Source organism: Orcinus orca, chromosome 4 (genome assembly GCF_937001465.1).
Source record: "Orcinus orca chromosome 4, mOrcOrc1.1, whole genome shotgun sequence".
Lineage (NCBI taxonomy): Eukaryota > Metazoa > Chordata > Mammalia > Artiodactyla > Delphinidae > Orcinus > Orcinus orca.
In genome coordinates this window covers 112,093,458-112,118,775 of record NC_064562.1, presented here as the reverse complement: position 1 = coordinate 112,118,775, position 25,318 = coordinate 112,093,458, and the positions used below count along the sequence as shown (strand labels likewise).

At 37.8% G+C, this 25,318-nt stretch overlaps 1 protein-coding gene and 1 long non-coding RNA gene across 4 annotated transcripts in view; one reads left to right on the top strand and one right to left on the bottom strand.

Moving 5' to 3' along the window:
• The window catches only part of C1QTNF7 (C1q and TNF related 7), a 137,022-nt gene extending 122,789 nt beyond the window's left edge, over nt 1-14,233 (top strand). For 2 of the 3 annotated variants that reach the window (XM_004282533.3, XM_004282534.3), the window contains exons 2-3: nt 7,345-7,590; nt 13,258-14,233. In XM_004282533.3, coding sequence (XP_004282581.1) covers nt 7,345-7,590; nt 13,258-13,889 — 878 coding nt within the window. In that variant the 3' untranslated portion in view covers nt 13,890-14,233. Of the gene's footprint in view, nt 1-1,185; nt 1,291-7,344; nt 7,591-13,257 lie in introns of all 3 variants that reach the window. The other variant, XM_049708813.1, reaches the window with a different exon arrangement.
• Nucleotides 13,825-25,318, bottom strand: part of LOC117197712 (uncharacterized) — a 180,266-nt gene continuing 168,772 nt past the window's right edge. Inside the window, exons 3-4 of the long non-coding RNA XR_004478512.2 lie at nt 14,486-14,581; nt 13,825-13,953 (exon numbers count right to left, since the gene is read on the bottom strand). This is a non-coding gene — a long non-coding RNA (uncharacterized LOC117197712). The remainder of the gene's footprint in view (nt 13,954-14,485; nt 14,582-25,318) is intronic.

Sequence of the window (25,318 nt, the reverse complement as noted above, 5' to 3'; positions counted from 1 at the left end):
ACGGCATTAGGTACATTCACAACGCTGTACAACCATCACCACCATCCATCTCCAGAACTCTTCATCTTCCCCAACTGAAACTCTGTCTTCATTAAACACTCACTCGTCATTTCCCCCTCCCTCCAGCCCTTGGTAATCACCATTCTATTTTCTGTCTTTACAATTTTGATTATTCTAGACACATCATATAAGTAGAATCATACAGTATTTGTCCTTTTGTGACTGGGTTATTTCACTTGGCATCAAAGTCTTCAAGATTCACCCATGTTGTAATATGTGTCAAAAATATCTTCCTTTAAAAGCTGAATAATATTCCATTGTGTGTATGTGCCACATTTTGTTTAACCATTCATCTGTTGATGGACACTTGAGTTGCTTCCACCTTTTGGCTATTGTGAATAATGCTGCTGTGAATATGGGTATACAAACATGTTTGAGCCCCTGTTTTCACTTCTTTTGGGTATATCCAGAAATGGAATTACTGGATTATATGATAATTCTATATTAAATTTTTTGAGTAATCACCATACTGTTTTGTACAGCAGCTGGACAATTTTACATGTCTACCACCTACATTTTAAATTTTTTTCCAGCTTTATTGTGATATAATTAACATATAACATTGTGTAAGTTTAGGGTATATGACATGAAGATTTGGTACACATATGTATTGCAAAATGATTAACACAATAAGATTAGTTGACACATCCATCACCTCAGGTAATTATTATTTTTTGTGTGTAGTGAGAACATTTGAGATCAACTCTCTCAGCAACTTTCAAGTGTATGATACAGTATTGTTAATTATAGACACCACGTTATACATTAGATCCTCAGAACGTATTCATCTCATAGCTGGAAGATCCTTTGTTTGTACCCTTTGGCCAACAACTCTTTGTTTCCTCCACACTTCAGCCCCCGGTAACCACAATTCTACTTTGTTTCTGTGAGTTAAGCTTTTAAAATTTCACATATAATCAAGATAATTTGTCTTTCTCTGTCTGATTTATTTCACTTAGCATAATGCCTTCAAGGTTCATCCATGTTGTCACAAATGACAGAATTTCCTTCCTTTTTGTGGCTGAATAATATTCCATTGTATATTTTATACACACACACACACACACACACACACACATATATATCACATTTTCTTTATCCATTCATCTGTTGTTGGAAATTTAGGTTTCTCCCACGTCTTGGCTGTTGTGAACAATGCTGCTATGAACATTGGGGTGCACGTACCTTTTCGAATTAGAGTTTTCATGGGAATACAGACATCTCTTCAAGGTAATGATTTTCATTTCCTTCAGATAAATACCACCCAAAAGTGATATTGCTGGATCACATGGTACTTCTATTTTTAATTTCTTGAGGAATCTCCATATTGTTTTCCCTAGTGGCTGTACCAGTTTATATTCTCACCAACAGTGTACAGTATTCCTTTTCTCCATGTTCCCACCAACACTTGTTATCTCTGGTCTTTTTATGATGGCCATTCTAACAGGTGTGAGGCTTATTGTGTTTCTTTTCATTTTCAATTTCCTGATAATAAGTGATATTGAGCATCTTTTCATGTACCTGCTGTCCATTCATATGTCCTCTTTGGAAAAATGTCTATTCAGATTCTTTACCCATTTTTAATTGGATTATTTGGTTTTTAGTATTGAGTTATATGAGTTCTTTATGTATTTTGGATATTAACCTCTTCTCAGATACATGAGTGGCAAATTTTATCCCCCATAGGTTGCCTATTCATTTTGTTGATCATTTTTTTTGCTGTGCAGCTTTTTAGTTTGGTGTAGTCCTACTTGTTTATTTTTGCTTTTGTTGCTTATGCTTTTGATGTCATATTCAAAAAACTGTTGCCAAGACCAGTGTCAAGTGCTTTCTCCCTGTGTGTTCTTCCAGATGTTTTATGATTTTAGGGCTTACATTTAAGTCCTTAACCCATTTTGAGTTATATTTTTGAGTGGTGTGAGATAGGGTTCCAATTTCTTTTTTTTTTTGCATGTGAATATCTAGTTTTTTCCAACACCATTTATTTATTGAAGAGACTATATTTTGCCTGGTGAGTATTCTTGGCTCCCTTGTCAAGTATTAGTTGACCATGTATGCATGGGCTTATTTTATTTTATAATAAAGAAAAAACATGTTATTTACTGAAAGCTCTCAAACTGTGGGCACATTTTCTAGAAGTTAAATCTTTGCACTGATTTATTCAGTATTTCTCCAAGTATTTTCCATAGCTAGTTTAGCAAAAACTAAGGGTTTTATGACTTAAAATATTTACAAAACACTATATACTACATTCCTGCCTTACAGATTCAAAATATACATTAACATGAAGGCTTTGAAATCTATAGTACCACAAAGTATTATAATTTTTAAAATGGGTATTTAAAAAAATTAAAGATCTGTTACTTTGTAATCCTTACAGAAAAATAGGATAGAGAATCATTTACAACTAACATCCAGGACAGATCTGTTCAAATTAACAATATTTCCAGAGCTTTGATTTTCTAACTCCAAAGGAGCACACTAGTGGAAAAAAATAATACATTTTAGCACATATTCTGCATAAATTTACATAATTCAATGTAATATTTCAAAGTATTTTGTATGAGGAGTGACTGCTAATGTGTATGTTTCTTTTTGTAGTTTTAAAAATGTTCTAAAATTAGATTATGGTGTACATTGAATTGTATACTTAAATTGGTCAGTTTTATGGTGTGTAAATTAAATCTCAAAAAGCTGTTTAAAAGTATTGTAATGTGTATAAAGCCATGACTCACATAGTTCATTCCCAGTCAGAATAACCAAATTCATCACAAACCAGTGGGGCAGTGGTTGAAGGATGGACTTTTTAATACAAGGTGTTGAAAATGTAAAGTTGGATCCCTACCTCACACATTTTAATCAGAAAGACTCCAATAGCTCAAATTTTAAAGGTGAAAAAATGAAAATAAAATTGAAAGAAAAGTGGGAGAATTCTTTTTATTATCTTGAAGTGGGGAAGACCTTCTAAACACAAGAAATTGAACCCCCAAAAGTGTCTTCAAGATAAAAAGATTTTTTTAAATACATGAATGAAGTGAAAAAACAAACTGGGAAAAGCTATTTGCTGCTCATGTCATAAACCACATGCAAAGAATATACATATAAATATCTATCGCACTATTGTTTGTAATATCACAAGAATAAAAATGTCCCAAGTATCCATCAATAAGTGACTTGTTAAATATAATAGATTCTTACTATGGATATTCCACAGCGACTAAAAAAAGAATGAGGCAGCTCTATCTATATACTGATATCTCCAAGCTAAGTGGAAAAGCAAGGTGCAGGAATTTGCATACAGTATGCCTACAGGCGGAAGGACCCACAAGAAACTAGCAACAGTGATTGCCTCTAGAGAGGGAACCTACATGTCTGGGAGACTGAGAGGAAAGAGAAGAGATTTCCTTTTCATTGCACATCTTTTTTTAATTTTATGAAGGTGCATGTTTTATCTATATAAAAATAAATATTTTAAATACTTTAGACTATACAAAGTTAAAACAACTTAAATCCTTTATCTGTATTTCTCAAACAGATACTGCAAAAGGGACCCATAGACCCCAGGAATATTTCTTTAAATTCTCTCTTTCCTCTTTCTTTTGTAATATTCTCATATTCCATAATTTCTATCTAGTCTTTTTCCCACAAAAATCACATCTTCCCCGCCCCCAAAATCTCCTTTGCCCTCAGCCTGAGTTTTTTGTGCTAAGCACTATTCTACGTGGTTGGAGACATCAATGGCTAACACAAAGATCCCTGCCCTCATGAAGCTTACATTCTATCAGATAGAGATATTTACAAATTTAAAAGCGTAATAAAATTAAGAATAATCTAGTAAATTAGAGGATGATAAGTACAATGGAGAATAGAAAAAAACAGAACAGAAAGAGGGCACGTCATGGATAGGAGAAGGTCGTTTGCAATGTTAGATGAAGAGGTGAAGGTTGGTTTTAATGAAATGGTAGCGTTTGAACAAAGGCAGAAGCAGATGAGGGAGGGAGACATATAGGCATCTTGGAGAAGAGAGCTCCAGACAGAGGGAAGAGACAGTGTGAAGGCCCTAAGGCAGAGTGTATCTGGCATCTTCGAGAAACATCAAGGAGTCTAGTGTGACAGATGATGAGGAAGTGGGAAGAGAGTAGAAGAAGATGAAGTCAGGGAGGTAAGAAAGGTGGGCAACCAATCAAGTAGGGCCTTGTAGACCATGTACCATGAGGCTTTTGACTTTTAAATGAAATGAAGAACCATTACAAGATAATGCCACTGTAGTTTTCCATTATAACCCACACCCCTTTGTCATCCTGACGATTTGAGTCCCAAACCTCAACCCAAGCCACTCACCATCATGTCATCATCACAGGTCAGGTGCCACAGCACCTCGTCCCTCAATTCTGATGAGGATTATTAATGGATAACCATTCTGAGTGCCTTTCAAAGTATTCTAACTAGGAATGCTTTCAGCATTTAAACTACTGTGCAGACAATATTCTAGTGCATTTGTCAAAGAATTGCAAACCATTTGTTCAATGAATATCTTTGTTTCAGTTGTTTTAATTTATTCTTTCTTTGAGTACCTTTGCCTGGCTCTTGGAAATATTAACATCCTTCTTCCAAGCACATCTTTAAAATTGCATCCTCTATCCATCATAACCTCAACTCTGACCACACGCTCCTTCATAGACTGATCCCCAACTATTGTCATGTGTGTTCTCAGCATCTCCACCAGTGTCTGAGATGCCACTGCCCAAAGCACCTTCTCACCAGATCGTTTCAAGTCCCTCTTAGGACCAGCTCCTGGCTTCAGCTACAGCATCGCATTCCATGTCTGGTTAAAAGCCTCCTTATAAGTATCTGTTCTCCTCTTTTAAATCCCTTCTCAAAGCTTCCTCTAATCAGTTTTTTGCAAGGTGGAAGATCTAGCAATTTAATCATTCTGTCTTGTTTTAACTGACAAGGGCTTGAATAAAAGATTCTTTCCATTTTCTTTCATCTGAGGCACCTTTGGAAGGGCTGGAATGTTTATCAGATCTGCTGGGCTTTTCAGAACGTGCCTTAATCCCAGATGAGTAATAAGATAAATAATTTTGAGTTTGTGTTCTATAAGCAGACAGGGCATAGAAAAATGTTCCCTTTGATTTTTTTCAGTGGGGGGGTAAGTGCACTGGTAACATGGAGATGTGGTCAAGGATACAGAGCCTATATTTGGATAAGTTGCTTCAGTTTTTCACTAATTAGATTTCTAGGAATCAGCCTTATTTTGAACTACATGTGCACACTATGTTTTTCTCAGTTTGTCATTCCTATGCTCTGGCAAATTTCTGGATCTAATTCCAAGATGTTACAATTTCCTCATGGGTGCTATAAAAGTGGTACAGTGTGCTGGTTAATTTTCTGATGTGGCTGTCAAAAAAAAAGAAACTCTATCCAATTGCTTTTCCCACATGTTATGATTATCTCCTTTTGGCAAGTATACACCAGGCATATACATTAAGCATTGTACAGATTTCTTTTTTTTATTTTATTGATGTATAGTTGATTTACAATGTTGTGTTAATGTCTTCTGTACAACAAAGTGACATATATATACATTCTTCTTCACATTCTTTTCCATAATGGTTTGTCAAAGGATATTGAGTATAGTTCCCTGTGCTATACAGTAGGACCTTGTTATTTATCCATCCTATATATAATAGTTTGCCTCTGTTAATCCCAAACTCCCAATCCTTCCCTCCCCTACACTCTCTCCCTTGGCAGTCACAAGTCTGTCCTCTATATCTGTGAGTCTGTTTTCGTTCTGTAGATATGTTGATTTGTATCATATTTTAGATTCAACATATAAGTGATATCATATGGTATTTGATATGGTATCATATCTTTCTCTTTCTGACTTACTTTGCATAGTATGATAATCTCTAGGTCCATCCATGTTGCTGCAAATGGCATTATTTCATTCTTTTTTATGGCTAATATTTCACTGTGTATGTGTGTGTGTGTATGCATATATATATATACCACATATTCTTTATCCATTCATCTGTCGATAGACTTTTAGGTTGTTTCCACAGATTTATTATTAAAGCATAGGTCCAACCATGCAATAACTGCTCATTTATACCACCCCAGAGTCACATGTATACTCCCACCCAAGATGCTGATAGCTCTAAGACATTAGCCTAGAAAATCAAGTGTCCCAAGCCTACACTACACACCTCTCAGCCTATATGCCAAATATGATGCTAATAAATGATCCATCATCCTCAGTGGCCAGGCTTTGTGGAGGGAAAAACCAAATCCCATTAGATCAGAGCTGAAGAGATCTGTTGCCTGCTTCGCTCAGACCATGTGGCAACATGTGTGATTTAATTTCACTCTTGAGCCCCAGTGCTAACAGCTTAATGGGACAGTAGGGCATTATATCCTGCAGATTTTAAATTAAAGTTTGAGACAACTCCACTCAGGACATGCACAGTACTCCAATTAACACTAATTGGCATTACACATGATTATCAAATGAAAAACATGATTTTCCTGAAAATGTCACTTCCTTTCTCTTGCTTTAAAAAGCCTATAAATTCTAAGAAAACGACTGTGGAAGCATGCCAAGATTAGATATAAAGATGTCTATCTATCATGGTGTTTATACTAGCAGAAAACTGGAAGCAAATGTCTATAATGGGGAATGTTGTACATAAAGGATAGTAGAGGCAAATGCAACAATTTTTTAATGTTATGAATAATTTTTGACATGGAAAGATGCTCACGATATATTGTTAAGTGAAAAAAAGTTAAAGACTTGCAGGAATGTCATAACATCACTTTTCTTCATAGCATAGAAAGAAAACACCAGAAGGATGTATACGTCAAAATGTAAAGAGTAATTATCTGTGAGTGGTGAGAATAACTTTAATGTTTATCTTATTCATTTGCATCTCTAATTTTCCTTTTAAAAATGTGTACTTTTGCAAAAGCAAAACATTGTTTTTCAAAGTCCACCATTGATTCCTGCAGAAAAGAAAATGCAAATGCAACAAAGTGATTTATTCTGGAATTTTTTTAAATCTTCACTGACTTCATCTCCACCAACCCTTGTGTGGGGCACTGAGAACTCTCTATCAATAAAGTGCTAATAATTTTCAATGGAATTATTAGGGCAAACAGGGTATTTAGACACACATGGAGAGGTGAGCCCTGGGGTGAATTTTTGCAAATGTCCATTCTCATGTTCAGTTATGCCAAAAACCCCACCTAAGAGGGTGCATTTATGTCCGTGTGTTTCTCTTCCAGAGCCAAAGATGTTTGTCTTGCTCTATGTTACAAGTTTTGCCATTTGTGCGAGTGGACAACCTCGGGGTAATCAGTTCAAAGGAGACAGCTACTCCCCAAGATATATCTGTAGCATTCCTGGCTTACCTGGACCTCCAGGCCCCCCTGGAGCAAATGGTTCCCCTGGGCCCCATGGTCGGATCGGCCTTCCAGGACGAGATGGTAGAGACGGCAGGAAAGGAGAGAAAGGTGAAAAGGGGGCTGCAGGTAATGAATGAAGTTCCATTAAAAAAAAACCTCTGTCACCCCCACCTGAAAATCACTCCCTTGTTTTGTTGCTTTTTCTAATGAGACTTGCCCTTTAAATCCCTTCTCAACTTCACCTTCATTAATCGTAACAATTTACTGAGTCCTCACTATGCTTCAGATACTGCTCTAAACCCTCTACCTGCATTCTCATTGCATCGTAATGACAACTCTTTCAAGGGGACGTGATCACGTTTTATACATGAGAACACAGAGCGGTAGCATGATTAAATGAATTGCTGAAGATGGAAGTGCATGTCTAGTGACTGGCAGAGCTGGAGTCATCTAGAACATCTGATGTCCGTGACCTCTGGGCTGGTACAGCCAGCAGGCAATGGCTGCATGTGAGACAGCATGGATGGATAGACAGACAGATGGATGGGGAGGAGACAGAGAGATGAAGGAGAGGCAGGAACTAGGAGCCAAAAGCACAGGGGTCATCCTGCTCTGCACTCATATCCTTAACAAAGACACAAAAGGCTTACTTGTCACAAAGGAAATGACAATAATACTGTATAGCCTACCTTTCCTAGTTCAACACTGTCCCACCTGTCCTGTAGCAGCTGAAATATAGATGTCGTATTGCTCTTTACAGCAACACAATTGTGTCCTACTCTTTCAGTAATTTTCACTTTTTTCCTCACAAATAAGTTGGCCCATGAAGCTTGCCAGATTCTGCAATCCTTCAAAGTAAACTGAATTGAAACTCTAGTAAGGCTGTGTTAACCCTAAAAGAGGAAAATTTGGATGGAATCAATCTTTGAAAACAAGTTTCTGAGTGTAAAATGTGGAACAAAAGACAGGAAGAAAAAGTCAGTAGATCTAAGAAATACATCTCTATCTAGTCATTGCACGTGATTTACTGGTATTATATGAAACAATATCATAATATATATTCAGAAGATTAGATACCAATTCATTGCTGAATTTATCACGCAGAAAATATTTGGCAAATAAGAAGCTACTGAATCTATGACCCTTAATCAACACTAGATAAAGTATCTTTAGGTAAATTTTCAACATCAGATAAAGAACTTTTCATTTGGAGCTTACATTTCATCTTTCAAAGGCTCTATTTGGTAGCACATATGAACACTCTTACTGCTGTATCATGATCATGAAGACGTTTGAAATCCTATAATAATAACACCAGGATCATAGTTAGATATTACTGGCCCTTTTAGTTTATTGTGTCTAGAAGCAATAATGTAGGAGTCACAGAAACATTCACTGGAGTCAGAAAGACATGACATCTTCAATTACTAACAGCATCCTTGAGAAGAAAACCTCTTTGAGCCTCGGTTTCCTTATTTGTAAGTTGGGGGTAGTAAGTGTCATTGTGAAATTAAGGAAGATAATACATGCAAAGTACTCAATAGAATAAGTGCCATGTAGTAAGCCTTCCGTAAATGTTTGCTGTTATTATCTATTACACTGTGATCTGCAATTAGTCTCAGCTAAGTTTGTGAATATCCAAAGCCATATAATAACCTAGAAATGAGCTATCCATTTCATGAGGTAGTTCTAGTGTTATTTAAAGATATGTATATGGATACATATTCAGAGCAAATTGAATGTTTGTAACTGCTACAATTTTAACCATATATGAGATCAGCTATCCCCCATATTCATCAATCCATTCATTCATCCATCCATTCATGCATTTTTCATTCAACAAATATTTTTGTGCACCTCTTGCTCTCCAGTATTGTTCTAAACCAGTGTTTCTCAACCTCTACACTGATGATATTTGGGTCCAAATAATTATTAACTGTGGGATGGCTATCTGGTGCATTGAATGACATTTAGCAGCATCCCATTTGATGTCAGTGACATCTCCCACCAATTGTGACAACCAAAATGTCTTATGGCATTGCCAACTTTCCCTTGGTGGGCAGTGTTTAATTGCCCCCAGTTGAGAACACTGTTCTAGGGAATGCAAACATGAACAAGACATTGTCCCTGACTTGATAAGCAAACATTTGGGTGGGGGAGGCCAATATGGAAACACATGATTACAATATGTCACTATCATCATCATCATCATCACCATCATCACCATTAATTAAGAACTTACTGTGTGTCAGCAATTTTACATTTAGTACTTAATTTCAGCCATAACCTTATTAGCTAAAATTATAATCAATAATAATAATAATGTTACAAATGACAAAATAGAGATTCAAAAGTAAAAAAGACTTTCCCAACCTTAGTTATTTAAATCCAATATATATTGATACATATACACAAGTAAGGATATACAACAGCTAAGAAAGGTAAGAATGCCTTTGTGGTCAATGAAGAGAAGCACACCTCATTTACAAACAATAAGAACAGAGTCCTGTGGCTTTGAGAATTAGCTTTTAATGTGGCTGGAACTGGACACAACTTGGTTGGAAGCTTCTGCTTCCTGTTTCCCCTTTAATACCATATATGTCTTCTCATTCATCCCTACCACATCCACCTCAACCCCCTGGCAAGGTCAAGTATATGTCTTCTCCAACTTCCCTCCTCTAAATTACAAATACAGAGTTTATTATACTGAATTATCAATTCTCTGTAAAAATATCTGTCTCCCTCATGGGTCTATAGCAATTATTGTGGTGGCATATTTTTAAAATTTAATTTAATGCGAATGCACATCCATATAAATATCTTCAAATAACACTAGAACCACCTCATGAACAGATTATTCTACTTCATTATATGGCTTTGGATATTCATTAAATTAGCTATGGCCCATATTTGCAGATCACAACATAATATGTCATAACAGCTAACTTGAGGGTAGGACAGGTGTCATTCATGTCAATGGCATTCAGCCCTTGGAACAGTGCCTGGCATGTAGTGGATGACCAATCAGTATTAGATGGTTTAGATAAATGTATGCATGCACACATACATATATGATGGATGGATGGATGGATGGAAAAAAATGGCACTGAAGAAAAAAATCCTTGTAAGCTTGTTTTGTGGAGAACTAAGAAGAAATTCTTTCTCTCTAAGATTCAGTATCTAAGCATAGACTAACACTCCATAATTCTCCTCTTTACCCAGCATATGTCTGACTGAATAGGGAGGGGGAATGATTTATCCCTTCATTCCATTCTTCATTAATTGGCTTTTATCACAAGGGTAAATCCTTCATGCAAACAGAAAGAATTACTGTAAATTATTACCACTAGTCCCTGATTATCTAACTCTCAGCAGTTCAAAATATTAAATAGCTATAGAGATCCAAGTGTTGAGATTATAAAGATCTTTTCACGGCTAGCATTGTAAAATTGCATCTTAGTATTTACGGTTTGGTCTCAAAGAATTTTCAAGAGGATGAAACCTCAAGCAATCTAGTCCAACACCTTCATTTCAAGAACTGGGAAACTAAAGTCAGAGAGGTAAAGCCCCTTCTTCACAGTCACCTAACTAATCCATGGCTGAATTAGGGCTTGTCAAGTCTACTGAGTCACTGTTTACTACTTTCCCAATGGCTTTAGAGTGAACTTAGATCCAATTTCTTCATAGTACAAATGGGGCATTTGAAACTAAGACAATAAGTGACTTGCCCAAAGTTATAGAGGCAAAGAAATTTCAGTGCATAATGAAATTTAATGGCAGAAATTGTTACTGATGCCAAAATGTTTTTTTATTGATACATCAGTCACTGGTGAAGACAGCAAAAGTTAGCTCCTATTGAAAATAAAATAATAATGTATAAGTTGTAGTCCTTGATTCAAAAGTTAATTTAATAGTAAAATAGTATTCATATTTCATTTCTACCGAAAAGAAACAAACACTGAAAGATTAGACTATTATGTCCTTATTTCCAGAAATAAATACCAGTTTGTTTTGGCTGGGGCTAGTGGAATTTCGACTTAATAACAAAAGTCATCTAGAGCTGGAGGATGGTCCTATGACCAGTAACAATGCTGATCCTAGTCACCAAAAACGGGTTACATTCATTATTAGCATTTTCTATGCATCATAAATTATTACACAACCTCTTTCTAAAATTACTGAAACAAAATACTTGATGTTTTAAGGGTAAAGCTTTAATTCTCCTGAAACTTATATTATCCAGAACACTTCATTGCTAAATTTGCCAAATAACTGAAAAATGATCAAATTCATACACTGATGTATGTGTAATATTCAAATAAATGATATCAAAGCACTATCAAGATAAAAGGTTTAGCTTAATAAAAGTTCCTGAGAACAAATACATAGTTAAGAGTAAAAGTACACAATATAACAACAATATGCTTTCCCTGACTACAAAAGTGCATTACAAATTACCAATCATTTGGATACTTTTCAAGACAATATTTATGGAATGGATTTGGCCATAAAATTGAATGACATATTTTATGCTTTTAAGTCACTGTTATTACATATAAGGTTTAAAAATTAAATAGATTTTGCTTATCACTTTCAACCCATGGTCACAATTTCTCTACATTTAGCCTATGGTTGACCTGTAGATATAAATATCTGAACAAACAGAAAATATTCCAGTATGATGATTTTGAATTTGTTGAAATCCTTTCACAGCCCTTATGTATTTTCTACAAATATGGAGACCCAGAGAAAGTAAAGGACTTGCCTAAAATAATACAACCATTTAGCTGTAGAGCCAAAAAGAATTAAAGGTTTTTTATTTCAGCCCCAAAAGTAAGAGGCATTTTGATGAAGGAGAAACATCATTAGGCTAAGACTTGGATTCCAGTCCTAGTCTTGCTACTGAAGCAAGTTTCTTCACCCTTCTGGGATTCAGTTTTCTCCTTCAAAAATGAACTCCTGCACAGTGGTGGCAGTCACTGTTGTTTGGTTATCATGACATATTGAAGAGCCCCTACTGTGGTGCACTTTACAAATGACACTCTGGCCACTGCCCCAGATGTTCAGATGCCAGAGTCAGGCAGGCATGAGTTCAGATCACAGCTCCATCACTCCCTAGCTCTGTTTCCTTGAGCAAACTAATTTCTCCATGGCTCAGTTTTCTCATCTACAGCGGAAGTAATAATAATTCTTAGTTCATAAAGTTGTGCAGGGCTTAAAGAAGATAATGCATGCACCTAAAGCATTGACCCTGATACATTGTAAATGTTCAATAAATATGAGCTAATCTCACTTTAACTTTTTATTGGGTTGGCCAAAAAGTTCGTTCGGGTTTTTCCAACCCCAAACAAAACTTTCTGCCCAATATTAATAATCCTGATAGAAGTAGAATGGTGCATAAGACTAAGTAGCCCTAAGGATTCATCTTGTTCTGTCTTCCCCCATGACCTCACTCTGGGGAATAATATCATGCTCCTTGAATTCCTCCTATAGAGATAACTATCTATATGTGTCTAATTTAGCAGCAGGTAATCTGTCATCAAAATGATGGTTACTTATTTTAAATTAATCAGGTTTTAAATGATTTCTTATATATTCAGGAAAATTTTCTTGACATTTTGATGAAATTTTTCTATTTCCATTTTAGTGCATCAGTGATTTATTTAAATATTAATTATGTAGTAGTATACTGTTGAAAGTTGACTGAGAAAAACAATTTAGGGTATGTGGGCATGTTGTTTGTGACTCTATATTTACAGAAACTGTTAATTAAACTATAAACTCTTTTTGAAGGTTTGAGAGGTAAGACTGGACCACTGGGCCTTGCTGGAGAGAAAGGGGACCAAGGAGAGACTGGGAAGAAAGGACCCATGGGACCTGAGGGAGAAAAAGGAGAAGTAGGTCCTGTTGGGCCTCCTGGACCAAAGGGAGACAGAGGAGAGCAAGGGGACCCAGGGCTGCCTGGTGTTTGTAGATGTGGAAGCATCGTGCTCAAATCTGCCTTTTCTGTTGGCATCACAACAAGCTACCCAGAAGAAAGATTACCAATTATATTTAACAAGGTCCTCTTCAATGAAGGAGAGCACTACAACCCTGCAACAGGGAAGTTCATCTGTGCTTTCCCAGGAATCTATTACTTTTCTTATGATATCACATTGGCAAATAAGCATCTGGCAATTGGGCTAGTACACAATGGGCAGTACCGGATAAAGACCTTTGACGCCAACACAGGAAACCATGACGTGGCTTCAGGGTCCACAGTCATCTATCTGCAGCCAGAAGATGAAGTCTGGCTGGAGATCTTCTTCACTGACCAGAATGGCCTCTTCTCGGACCCAGGTTGGGCAGACAGTTTGTTCTCTGGATTTCTCCTATATGTTGACACAGATTATCTAGACTCCATATCAGAAGATGATGAGCTCTGATGAGGACTGCTGGTCTGAATGTCCCAAGATCCTTGTGGCAGACACACTGATTTAATCTGGGGCCCTGGAAGGTGGGACAAGCAGAAATGAGATCCAAAAAGACACCCACTCAGATTCCAGAGAATTTACAGATAGTTCTAGCAGAATTTATTAAAACAGGTTGAACTACCAAACCATTGAAACCACACCAAAATGAATTCTATAAAACAATAACCCCAGATATGTTTTCTCAAAAGTGATGTTCATAAATATTTAAACAAATTAAAGACAATGTTACAAATTTTCTATTAAATTCCCTGAGTGCTAAAACCAGCTGGCAATAATATTATATCATTAAATCTTCATACAATTACATTTTTGCCTGTTACTTAAGAGAGTCATAACATCCCAAAGTCCTTGACAATTCTCAAAAAGTAAAAACCCAAAGGTAAGAGAAGCCAAGTAATTTCAAGCAAGCTAAAGAGAAGTGATTATTTTACTATATTATTCATTCCTTCATGCTTGTATATATTCTCTCAACAACTCTTTAATGAGCCCATATGAGCCAGACACTCTGATGCTGGGTCAGATTTAATGATTTAAAACAATATCTGTACCTTCATACAGGCTAATGTGTGATGAGCACACTCTCACAGTTCAGTGTGATGAGCACCATGGCAAATAAAGTGACTGGATGCTGGAGGCATCTGTTCCTGGGGGTGGGAGGCAGAGAAGATTTTACACATGGAAGGACATTATGTGTGCTAAGTGTATATTATTAAGTAGGTGGGAGGTATGCAAATAAAACAAGGAATTCAGAAGCTGCATTCTCCCCATCTCATCCTCAAACACCATCAGGAATGGGTGAAAAATCTAGAGATACCCTGGGAGGGGTAATGGAAATGAAGAGAAACAAGTTACAGAGACCAGTCAGTAGATCATTCTCCTAAATTCTTTATTGTGATGGTTACCCAGGACATATATTTGTCCTCTTAGCTTTCTCACAGATAAGAGCACTACTTTACATTATAGTAAGACATTATTTCTCATGGATTTCCCAAGTATTAAATTCAAATAAAGCAAAGCATATGACCATTGATTTATGAATTTGATGGGAGGAGTGAACAGGAGGAGAAGAGGGTGTGACCAAATATCTAAGCAAATAGCTGTCTCTTCAAAGTTTCACACATACCTTAGTTCCACTTTCTCTTAGTGTCAACATCTTGTTCACGACTGAACTGCAATTCCTCAGTTAATCTCACCCATAATACTCTCACCCACACTCCCTTGGCTGATAGTAATGGTGTTCTCTTGCTCCTCCTTTCTGGCGTCATCTGACCCTCCTTCCATGTATTCCTCTCTTTACTCTTTCATTTAATAAATATCATTTAATGCCTCTTATGTGTGAATCATCACATTGGGTTCTGTGAAGGCAGAGCAACACCAAGATGAATATAGAGCAGCCCCTGCCATCAACTTTCTAAGGACATAAGAAAGGAAATGACATGCACACAAACACAAATACCTAGAATTCTGGAAATAAACATGCTGAAATATGCTAAGTGCTAAACTGGAGATAAAGACAAAATATTTTAGAAGGAATGCTGAGGGGAACATGTTAACTCCAAAACTGGGATGTAAGAGAAAACAACTAGGGAAATCTCTACCCCCTTGGCCTGAAGTGACAGATAAGAAGTGGAGTGGGGGGCTTCTCTGGTGGCGCAGTGGTTGGGAGTCCGCCTGCCGATGCAGGGGACACGGGTTCGTGCCCCGGTCTGGGAAGATCCCACATGCCGCGGAGCGACTAGGCCCGTGAGCCATGGCCGCTGAGCCTGCGCGTCCGGAGCCTGTGCTCCGCAACGGGAGAGGCCACAGCGGTGAGAGGCCCGCGTACCGCAAAAAAAAAAAAAAAAAAAAAAAAGAAGTGGAGTGGCCAAAATGGAGAAAGGGCACGTCCAACAGAGGGAACAATGGGGACAAAGCATGAAAGTGAGAGCAGAGACCAAGAAGAAGAATCCATAGGCCATATTTCAAAAATCTCAATTGTCTACCTGAGGATCGGGGAGTTTATTCATAAGAAAGTGTGAAACCCCTGTGTGTTCCAGAGCTGGGTGCTACTATTATCAAGGGTGAAATTTACAATGATCAAGCAGCTGTACATAAGGGCAATACTTCCTTCTCCCATCTTGCAGATCTATCTTGCTTTCATCATCTTCCTCTGCCTACCATGCATTAACCACTTGTTTCTCTCCTCCTGAGTCAGGACATGTATCTGGGAGACCAAGGTCAATAAAGATTAGACAAAGAAGAGAGGGAAGAGGTGTTTGAGATAGTCACCTACCTCTAAATAGCATCTGAACCTGGAATTCCAAACTATAAAGTATTTTAAAAAACAGCCAATGGAAGAAGCTAATGTGGGGAACAACAAAATATGGGCCCTTTGAAAACTACGGGATTTGCTGGAGAAACTGAAAATGGCGAATTCATTGCAGACAGTCAAAACCCATAAGAATATTATGTAATTTAAATTTTCTTATGATCATGAACCTTTAATGCATTCATTTTTGGATGTTGTTTACTTACTTATCTCTTAAAAGTTTTTCATTACAAAACCTACTTTCAGATCCAAAAGGATTTAAAGCCACTTACAAAGATTGATAAAATACAGAAAGAACACATTAGTCAAAAACACATGAGCACAAAAAAAAACCCAATTAGCAGAAGGAAAGAAATCATAAAGATCAGACCAGAAATAAATGAAAAAGAAATGAAGGAAAAGAGCAAAGATCAATAAAACTAAAAGCTGGTTCTTTGAGGAGAAAAACAAAATTGATAAACCATTAGCCAGACTCATCAAGAAAAAAAAGGAGAAGACTCAAATCAACAGAATTAGAAATGAAAAAGGAAAAGTAACAACTGAAACTTTAGAAATAAAAAGGATCATGAGAGATTACTACAAGCAACTATATGCCAATAAAATGGACAACCTGGAAGAAATGGACAAATTCTTAAAAAAGCAAAACCTTCCGAGACTGAACCAGGAAGAAATAGAAAATATAAACAGACCAATCACAAGCACTGAAATTGAAACTGTGATTAAAAATCTTCCAACAAACAGAAGTCCAGGACGAGATGGCTTCACAGGCGAATTCTATCAAACATTTAGAGAACCTGTTCTTCTCAAACACTTCCAAAATATAGCAGAGGGAGGAACACTCACAAACTCATTCTACAAGGCCACCATCACCCTGATACCAAAACCAGACAAAGATGCCACAAAAAAAGAAAACTACAGGCCAATATCACTGATGAACATAGATGCAAAAATCCTCAACAAAATACTAGCAAACAGAATCCAAGAACACATTAAAAGGATCATATGCCATGATCAAGTGGGGTTTATCCCAGGAATGCAAGGATTCTTCAATATATGCAAATCAATCAATGTAATACACCATATTAAAAAACTGAAGGGGAAAACCCATATGATCATCTCAATAGATGCACAAAAAGCTTTTGACAAAATTCAACACCCATTTATGATAAAAAAAAAACCTCCAGAAAGTAGGCATAGAGGGAACTTACCTCAACATAACAAAGGCCATATATGACAAACCCACAGCCAACATCGTTCTCAATGGTGAAATACTGAAACCATTTCCTCTAAGATCCGGAACGAGACAAGCTTGCCCACTCTCACCACTATTATTCAGCATAGTTTTGGAAGTTTTAGCCACAAAAATCAGAGAAGAAAAAGAAATAAAAGGAATCCAAATCAGAAAAGAAGAAGTAAAACTGTCACTGTTTGTAGATGACATGATACTATACATAGGGAATCCTAAAGATGCTACCAGAAAACTACTAGAGCTAATCAATGAATTTGGTAAAGTAGCAGGATACAAAATTAATGCACAAAAATCTCTTGCATTCCTATACACTAATCTTGAAAAATCTGAAAGAGAAATTATGGAAACACTCCTATTTATTATTGCAACAAAAAGAATAAAATACCTAGGAATAAATCTACCTAAGGAGACAAAAGACCTGTATGCAGAAAACTATAAGACACTGATGAAAGAAATTGAACATGATACACACAGATGGAGAGATATACCATGTTCTTGGATTGGAAAATTCAACATTGTGAAAATGACTATACTACCCAAAGCAATCTACAGATTCAATGCAATCCCTATCAAACTACCAATGGCATTTTCTACAGAAATAGAACAAAAAGTTTCACAATTTGTATGGAAACACAAAAGCCAAAGCAATATTGAGAAAGAAAAATGGAGCTGGAGGAATCAGGTTCCCTGACTTCAGACTATACTACAAAGCTACAGTAATCAAGACCATACGGTACTGGCACAAAAACAGAAATATAGATCAATGGAACAGGAAAGAAAGCCCAGAGATAAACCCACACACATATGGTCACCTTATCTTTGATAAAGGAGGCAAGAATATACAATGGAGAAAAGACAGCCTCTTCAATAAGTGATGCTGGGAGAACTGGACAGCTACATGTAAAAGAATGAAATTAGAACACTCCCTAACACCATACACCAAAATAAACTCAAAATGGATTAAAGACCTATATGTAAGGCCAGACCCTATAAAACTCTTAGAGGAAAACATAGAACACTCCATGACATAGATCACAGCAAGATCCTTTTTGGCTCACCTCCTAGAGAAATGGAAAAAAATAATAATAATAAACAAATGGGACCTAATGAAACTTAAAAGCTCTTGCACAGCAAAGGAAACTATAAACAAGATGAAAAGACAACACTCAGAATGGAAGAAAATATTTGCAAATGAAGCAACTGACAAAGGGTTAATCTCCAAACTTTACAAGCAGCTCATGCAGCTCAATATCAAAAAAAAAAAAAAAACCCAATTAAAAAATGGGCAGAAGACCTAAACAGACATTTCTCCAAAGAAGATATACAGATTGCCAACAAACACATGAAAGGATGCTCAATTTCACTAATCATTAGAGAAATGCAAATCAAAAGTACAATGAAGTATCACCTTACACTGGTCAGAATGGCCATCATCAAAAAATCTACAAACAATAAGTGCTGGAGAGGATGTGGAGAAAAGGGAACCCTCTTGCACTGTTGGTAGGAATGTAAGTTGATACAGCCACTATGGAGAAAAGTATGGATGTTCCTTAAAAAACTACAAATAGAACTACCATATGACCAAGCAATCGCACTACTGGGCATATACCCTGAGAAAACCGTAATTCAAAAAGGTACATGTACCACAATGTTCATTGCAGCACTATTTACAATTGCCAGGACTTGGAAGGAACATAAGTGTCCATCGACAGATGAATGGATAAAGAAGATGTGGCACATATATACGATGGAATGTTCCTCAGCCATATAAAGAAATGAAACTGAGTTATTTGTAGTTAGGTGGATGGACCTAGAGACTGTCATACAGAGTGAAGTAAGTCAGGAAGAGAAAAACAAATACTGTATGCTAACACATATATTTGGAATCTAAAAAAAATAAATAAATGGTTCTGAAGAACCTAGGGGCAGGACAGGAATAGAGACACAGACGTAGAGAATGGACTTGAGGAAACGGGGAGTGCAAAGGGTAAGCTGGGATGAAGTGAGAGAGTGGCATGGACATATATACACTACCAAATGTAAAATAGATAGCTAGTGGGAAGCAGCTGCATAGCACAGGGAGATCAGCTCAGTGCTTTTTGCCCACCTAGAGGGGCGGGATAGTGAGGATGGGAGGGAGATGCAAGAGGGAGGAGCTATGGGGATATATGTATATGTATAGCTGATTCACTTTATTATAAAGCAGAAACTAACACACCATTGTAAAGCAATTTTACTCCAATAAATATGTTAAAAAATATATTTAAAAAAAAAAGCAGTTGAGAAGAAAAGGGCAAAACTAACCAAAGTGAGGCTAAAACAAAACTGTGTGTACATGAACATGCTTGTACCTATGTTACACATTTATAGAACCTGTGTATTTCCTTGTATCTGTGTGTGCAAAATGGCATCCTCAGGTCATTCATCACTGTGAATGATGTTGTTTGTCGTGGAAAAAAAAAAGATTCCATAAACTTTAATTATACTTTTTCTCTGCCACTCAATGAAAAAGATCATGGACATAAATACATTTTACATATTAGCTATTTGTTGCTTTATACCTTCCTCTCTCTCTCCTTCTGTAGTTCCACTTTCAGTAAATGGCATCACTACTCATCACGTCACCAAAGCCAAAACCTAAGAGTTATTCTATGTCTTCCTTCCCTTCCCCAGTGAATTTTGTTCAGCGTAAATGTTTATGGTTCTAGCACCTGTGTGTACATTTCTGAGTCATTGCAGCTTTCCATTCCCAATGCCAAAGTTTCATTCATATACTCATCATCTCTTCCCCCGACTAGTAAAAACTTTTTAACTGAGCCTTTTCCTATGGCCACAACCCTCCAATCCATTCTCCGCATTAGGTTAGATCTATCCTTCTAAATTATACATATGGCCATGTCACTCCTCAGCTTAGAAGCCAGCAATGTCCCTCCAATCTCTACAATATAAAATGTGTCTTGAACTTATTTGGGTTTTGCTACCTGACATGTATATCCTTTTTCTGGTATTCATACCCAATTTCCTCCTGAAGGACCACCATCCTTTATATGCTAAGTCTTTAAGCTTCTAAGTAGAATTGACTTATGCAGTTTGTAAATCTCAGGCTTGATCAATCAGACATAGCATTCTGCTCACCAAAATAATTCATTCAGGTGACTCAAACAGAACCGTGAGACTTGCTTGTACATCTGTAAAAGAGAATCTCCTTCTTTCCCAGTGGACTTCAGCCTGTAAAACTCTAACACATCTTATGATAACAAAGCATAATACCATATGAGAAAAGAACAACACACAGATGAATTCGCAAAACAGAGATAAAGGGAGAAAAATAGCGCTCAGAGTCATCACTTGGATCCTGATCTAGACATATCTATAACAGCCAGCTCTTCCTTTGGACTTTTCAGTTATGGCTGCCATTAAATGCCATTTTCACTTAAGCCCTTTTGAGGTGGGTATTCAGTCACTTGCAAAAGATGTTATCCTACCTAATATTAATGCAAGCAGCCTTTAGCTAGGCACATTAGACCCTTTGGGATCTAGCCTCTGCTGACTTTTATAGTCACATTTCCAAAAGTCACCCACATGCAACCTATAATTAAAGAAAATGCAGATAAATGCAGTCCCAGGATGCCTTGCTCTTACATGCCTCAGGACCTTTGCACACAGTTTCATTTGCTCATAATGTCATTGCTGTCCTTCTCTGCCTGGCCAGGTCACCTTTCAAAGCTCAGCTCAAAAGTTACTTCCTTATCTCTTATATTCTTATTCCTCTTCCCCTGTGCACAAGGGGAATCACAGGTGACCTCATGTGTCTTCCTTACCATCTGGGAACTAGTGCATAGTCACAGTAGCAATAGTGAACACTTACTGAGCACTATTTCAAGTGTTTCACGTGTATCAACTCACTCAGTCTTCACAACAATTATTCTCACCATTTTACAGATGAGAAAACGGAGAGACAGAGAGGTTAAGAAATGTATAAGTGTCACAAGAAATAGTAAGTGGCACAGTAGGCCTAGGCAGTCTGGCTCCAGAGTCTACTTTTTTAATCATCATGCTAGGTCCCTGTCCTATTTCACACTCATTTCACAGCAGTGCCATCACCATATAGCTGGTCCTATATGATGTCTATTTCTACATCTGTCTATCTGATGGAGGTTTTGTCCTATCATCTTTACATTCCAGGACTGGACACAGTGCCTGCCATAATATGTGCTCAATAGAAAATGGGGTGAATTAATCAGTGACAAGTTCTTTTCAAATACAATTTTTCATGTGGAGAGAAAGAGATCGCAACAGAAAAGCCCTATGATCGTCCTGTGCATTAACCAAGACTCTTGAGATGACAACTGACAGAATCCAACTCAAACTGGCTCAAGAAGAGGGAATTCACTGAAGTCACATAAAATCCTAGAGCCATATCTGCGTTCTCATTCATTATCACCAGGATTTCATCTCTCCCCATCTCACAGATCACCTCTCCCCAGTGCAGATTTCACTTTCAGGCAGGCACCTGCCACTGTGGCAAAGACAGCCACCAACAGCTCCAGGTTTGCATTTTGCAGCCTCAGCAGGAAAAATACATATATTTCTCTTTCTCAATAGTCCTAGCGAAAGACCTGGGGATGACAGCCCTTTAGTTCTGCTTGGTCCTGCTTGAGTCATGAGTATGCCCCATAAACAATGATCAGCTAAGTGGAATGTGATGTTCCCATTGGCCGGGCCATGTCATATGTCCATCCCCAGAGCTAAAAGCAGAATCAGTCCCACCTAACTCATATGGAAAATAAAGGTGCCAGGTCTAGAAAAAGGGAGATTGTTGATGGTCAGTCAAAAGCAACAGGTGACCCCTGTAGGTTGATTTCATATAAAATCAAAACCACATTTATTTTGTCTGCATGATGCAAAATAAATCTGTTGCCAGAATGATTTTTCTCTGAGATAATCTAAATTTTTATAATATTTTGTCAGACTTGACTAAATATTGTATATTCTATGAACCTGGCATCTGTGATGATCTCTTGCTACAGGTTGTCTTAATGCTAGCTCCCAGTCAACACTTTTAATGAAAGAATGTATTATTCTCAATTGAAATCTTCTTCTCCCCCTCCAACCTTCAGATTTTTTACATCAATACCCTAAAATGTACAATAATCTATGCAGTTATCTTTGATAATTATAAAAAGAGGGGAGAAAGCATCCTTGGAGATTAGTCTCTTTGTAGAATTAAAAGATGGCCAGTAAATCCAATTCATTTCTTGGCCAACAAAATAACAGCACTGAAATGGGGGATTGAAATGCTATGCTAGCTTATCGACTGGCTGTATCACTGTCCTCATGTTTTCCTTCTTGTTTCTTGAAAGATCATCAATCGATGCCTAATGATACCAGCAGCTGTCATTTACTCTGTGTCTTCTTAGTAACCAGTACCATGCTGGGTCCTTTTAGCTTTGTACCTTATTTCTTTCTCAGGAAAAACAGTGCCTCTCCCACCTCTCTCTCCCCCTAGAAGGAGGAGCATAGTGTGAACATGTCAGGATCCCCAGTCCTGGGATGTTGCTTAAGAATGACAAAGGATGAGGTCAAAGTTGAGGCCACATACCACAGTCTCTATGGGTTCTTGTCTCCTGGGAGCATGTCACTCAGGGTCCAAGAAAGGAGCAGCAGGACACACTCAAAAGGATTTCCCTATGGAGAGTTCAGTGGAATAACTGGATTCAGAAGTGCAGGCAAGGTTAAAAGAACCAAGTAGAGGTGTTGCGGTATCCAAGCACTAGCAATGGCAAGAACCATCACGACCCCGAGGTCTGAAGGGCAGAGGAAGCAAGACTCGTTGCTGAGTGCAGCAGAGAGCAGAAGACTCGGAAGACCCTCCTCCAGGAAGCACACCTGGAGAAGAGCCTGGACACTGCTAGAACCAGGCAGAAGTGGAGAAGAAGCCAAGGCAGTAGATCTCTGACCATGCTCTCCTCCACCCTCCAGTCTCCTATCTGTCCTCCCCCGACCAAACCCAACAGCTCCGGGAAGCAAGGGAGACTGGGTGATTCCATGCACAGAAAGGGGATTCTCATGTAAAGAGCAGTACAAGGAAGGATAGAAAATTGATGGGGAGTCAAGAATTAAGGTGGGAGCAAGTGGAAATTAAACAGCACAGGGATCCTCTCTTTAATACCTTCCCTCTCTAAGGTGTGGAGAAAAGGGAACCCTCCTCACTGCTGGTGGAAATGGAAATTGGTACAACCACTATGGAGAACAGTATGGAGGTTCTTTAAAAAATGAAAAATAGAGTTACCAGGTGATCCAGCAATCCCACTCCTGGGCATATATCCAGAGAAAACCATAATTCAAAAAGATACATACAGCCCAATGTTCATTGCAGCACTGTTTACAATAACCAGGACATGGAAACAACCTAAGTGTCCATCAACAGAGGGATGGGTAAAGAAGATGTGGTACATGTATACAGTGGAATATTACTCAGCCATAAAAAAAGAACAAAATAATGCCATTTTCAGCAACATGGATGGAACTAGAGACTGTCATACTGAGTGAAGTAAGTCAGACAAAGACAAATATCATATGATATAGCTTATATGTGGAATCTAAAAAAAACAGTACAAATGAACTTATCTACAAAACAGAAATAGAGTTACAGATGTAGAAAACAAACATGGTTACGAGGAGGTAAGGGTGGGGAGGGATAAACTGGGAGATTGGAATTGACATACACACACTACTATATATAAAATAGATGACTAATAATAAGCTGCTGTAGAACACAAGGAGCTCTACTCAATACTCTGTAATGGCCTATATGGGAAACAAATCAAAAAAAGAGTGGATATATGTATATGTATAACTGATTCATTTTGCTGTACATCTGAAACTAACACAACATTGTAAATCAACTATACTCCAATAAAAAAAAATTTTTTTAATCCCTTCCCTCTCTAGATTCTCTCCAAAACTCCATAGATGGGGTGCAATAGAACTGGTGCCCCATCTTGTTAAGGGCAGAAGGGAAACCTTCTAGTGCTGCTTAGGGCTGACTGTTAGTTCATGCACAAGGAGCCCTCCAGTCTCAGAGTGATCCAGCTTGACTTACAAGAAAATTACACTGGAGTTTGGGGCCAAGACCTGGCAGTGCTGAAGAGATGTTGATGAAGTGTCCCCTCCGTAAATCCCTCTCCTAAACTTGCAAAGGCCACAGGCAGCTGGCTGTGCATTCAAGGGTTCAAGATTCTACCAAATAGCTTTCCAGCTCATCATAAGTTAACTGCTCCCCCTTCCCCATTAGAAATGAGAAAAGCAAGGCTCAGAGCCGTTGAGCAAGGAGACCAGAGTCAAGCCTTAATACACATGGGGTTCGAAGTCCTGCCTACTCACCTCCAACCCCCATGCTCTGTCATTGGCACACACACCTCACTCCCCACCTCTCAACACCACTTCGTTCAGACACTGTTTCATAGATAGATCATTGCACTATGAGGGAAAAGCTTCCTTCCTCAATCCTCTTTGATGCTGGTAAATATCCTTTCCCTCCTACTTCAGCTGGGAACTAAGCTCGTCACTATCAGGACATGCTCAAGCACAACCAAGATATTCAGTGTGGCTAGACGAGGCAACTTTTAAGAAGCCAAAACTGCACCAACTTCCCTTGCTCTGCAAAAGGGACAAAGACTGGCCCTAAGAGATTGGTGCTGGGTCCGTGGGTCTGGTTTAGTTCTGCCAAGGAGAGCCCAGGCAATCTTTTAGCATCATCATTATATCACATGCTTAGAAAAATCAGGCAGCCTGAACGCCTCAGTTTTCTTTGCAAGACAG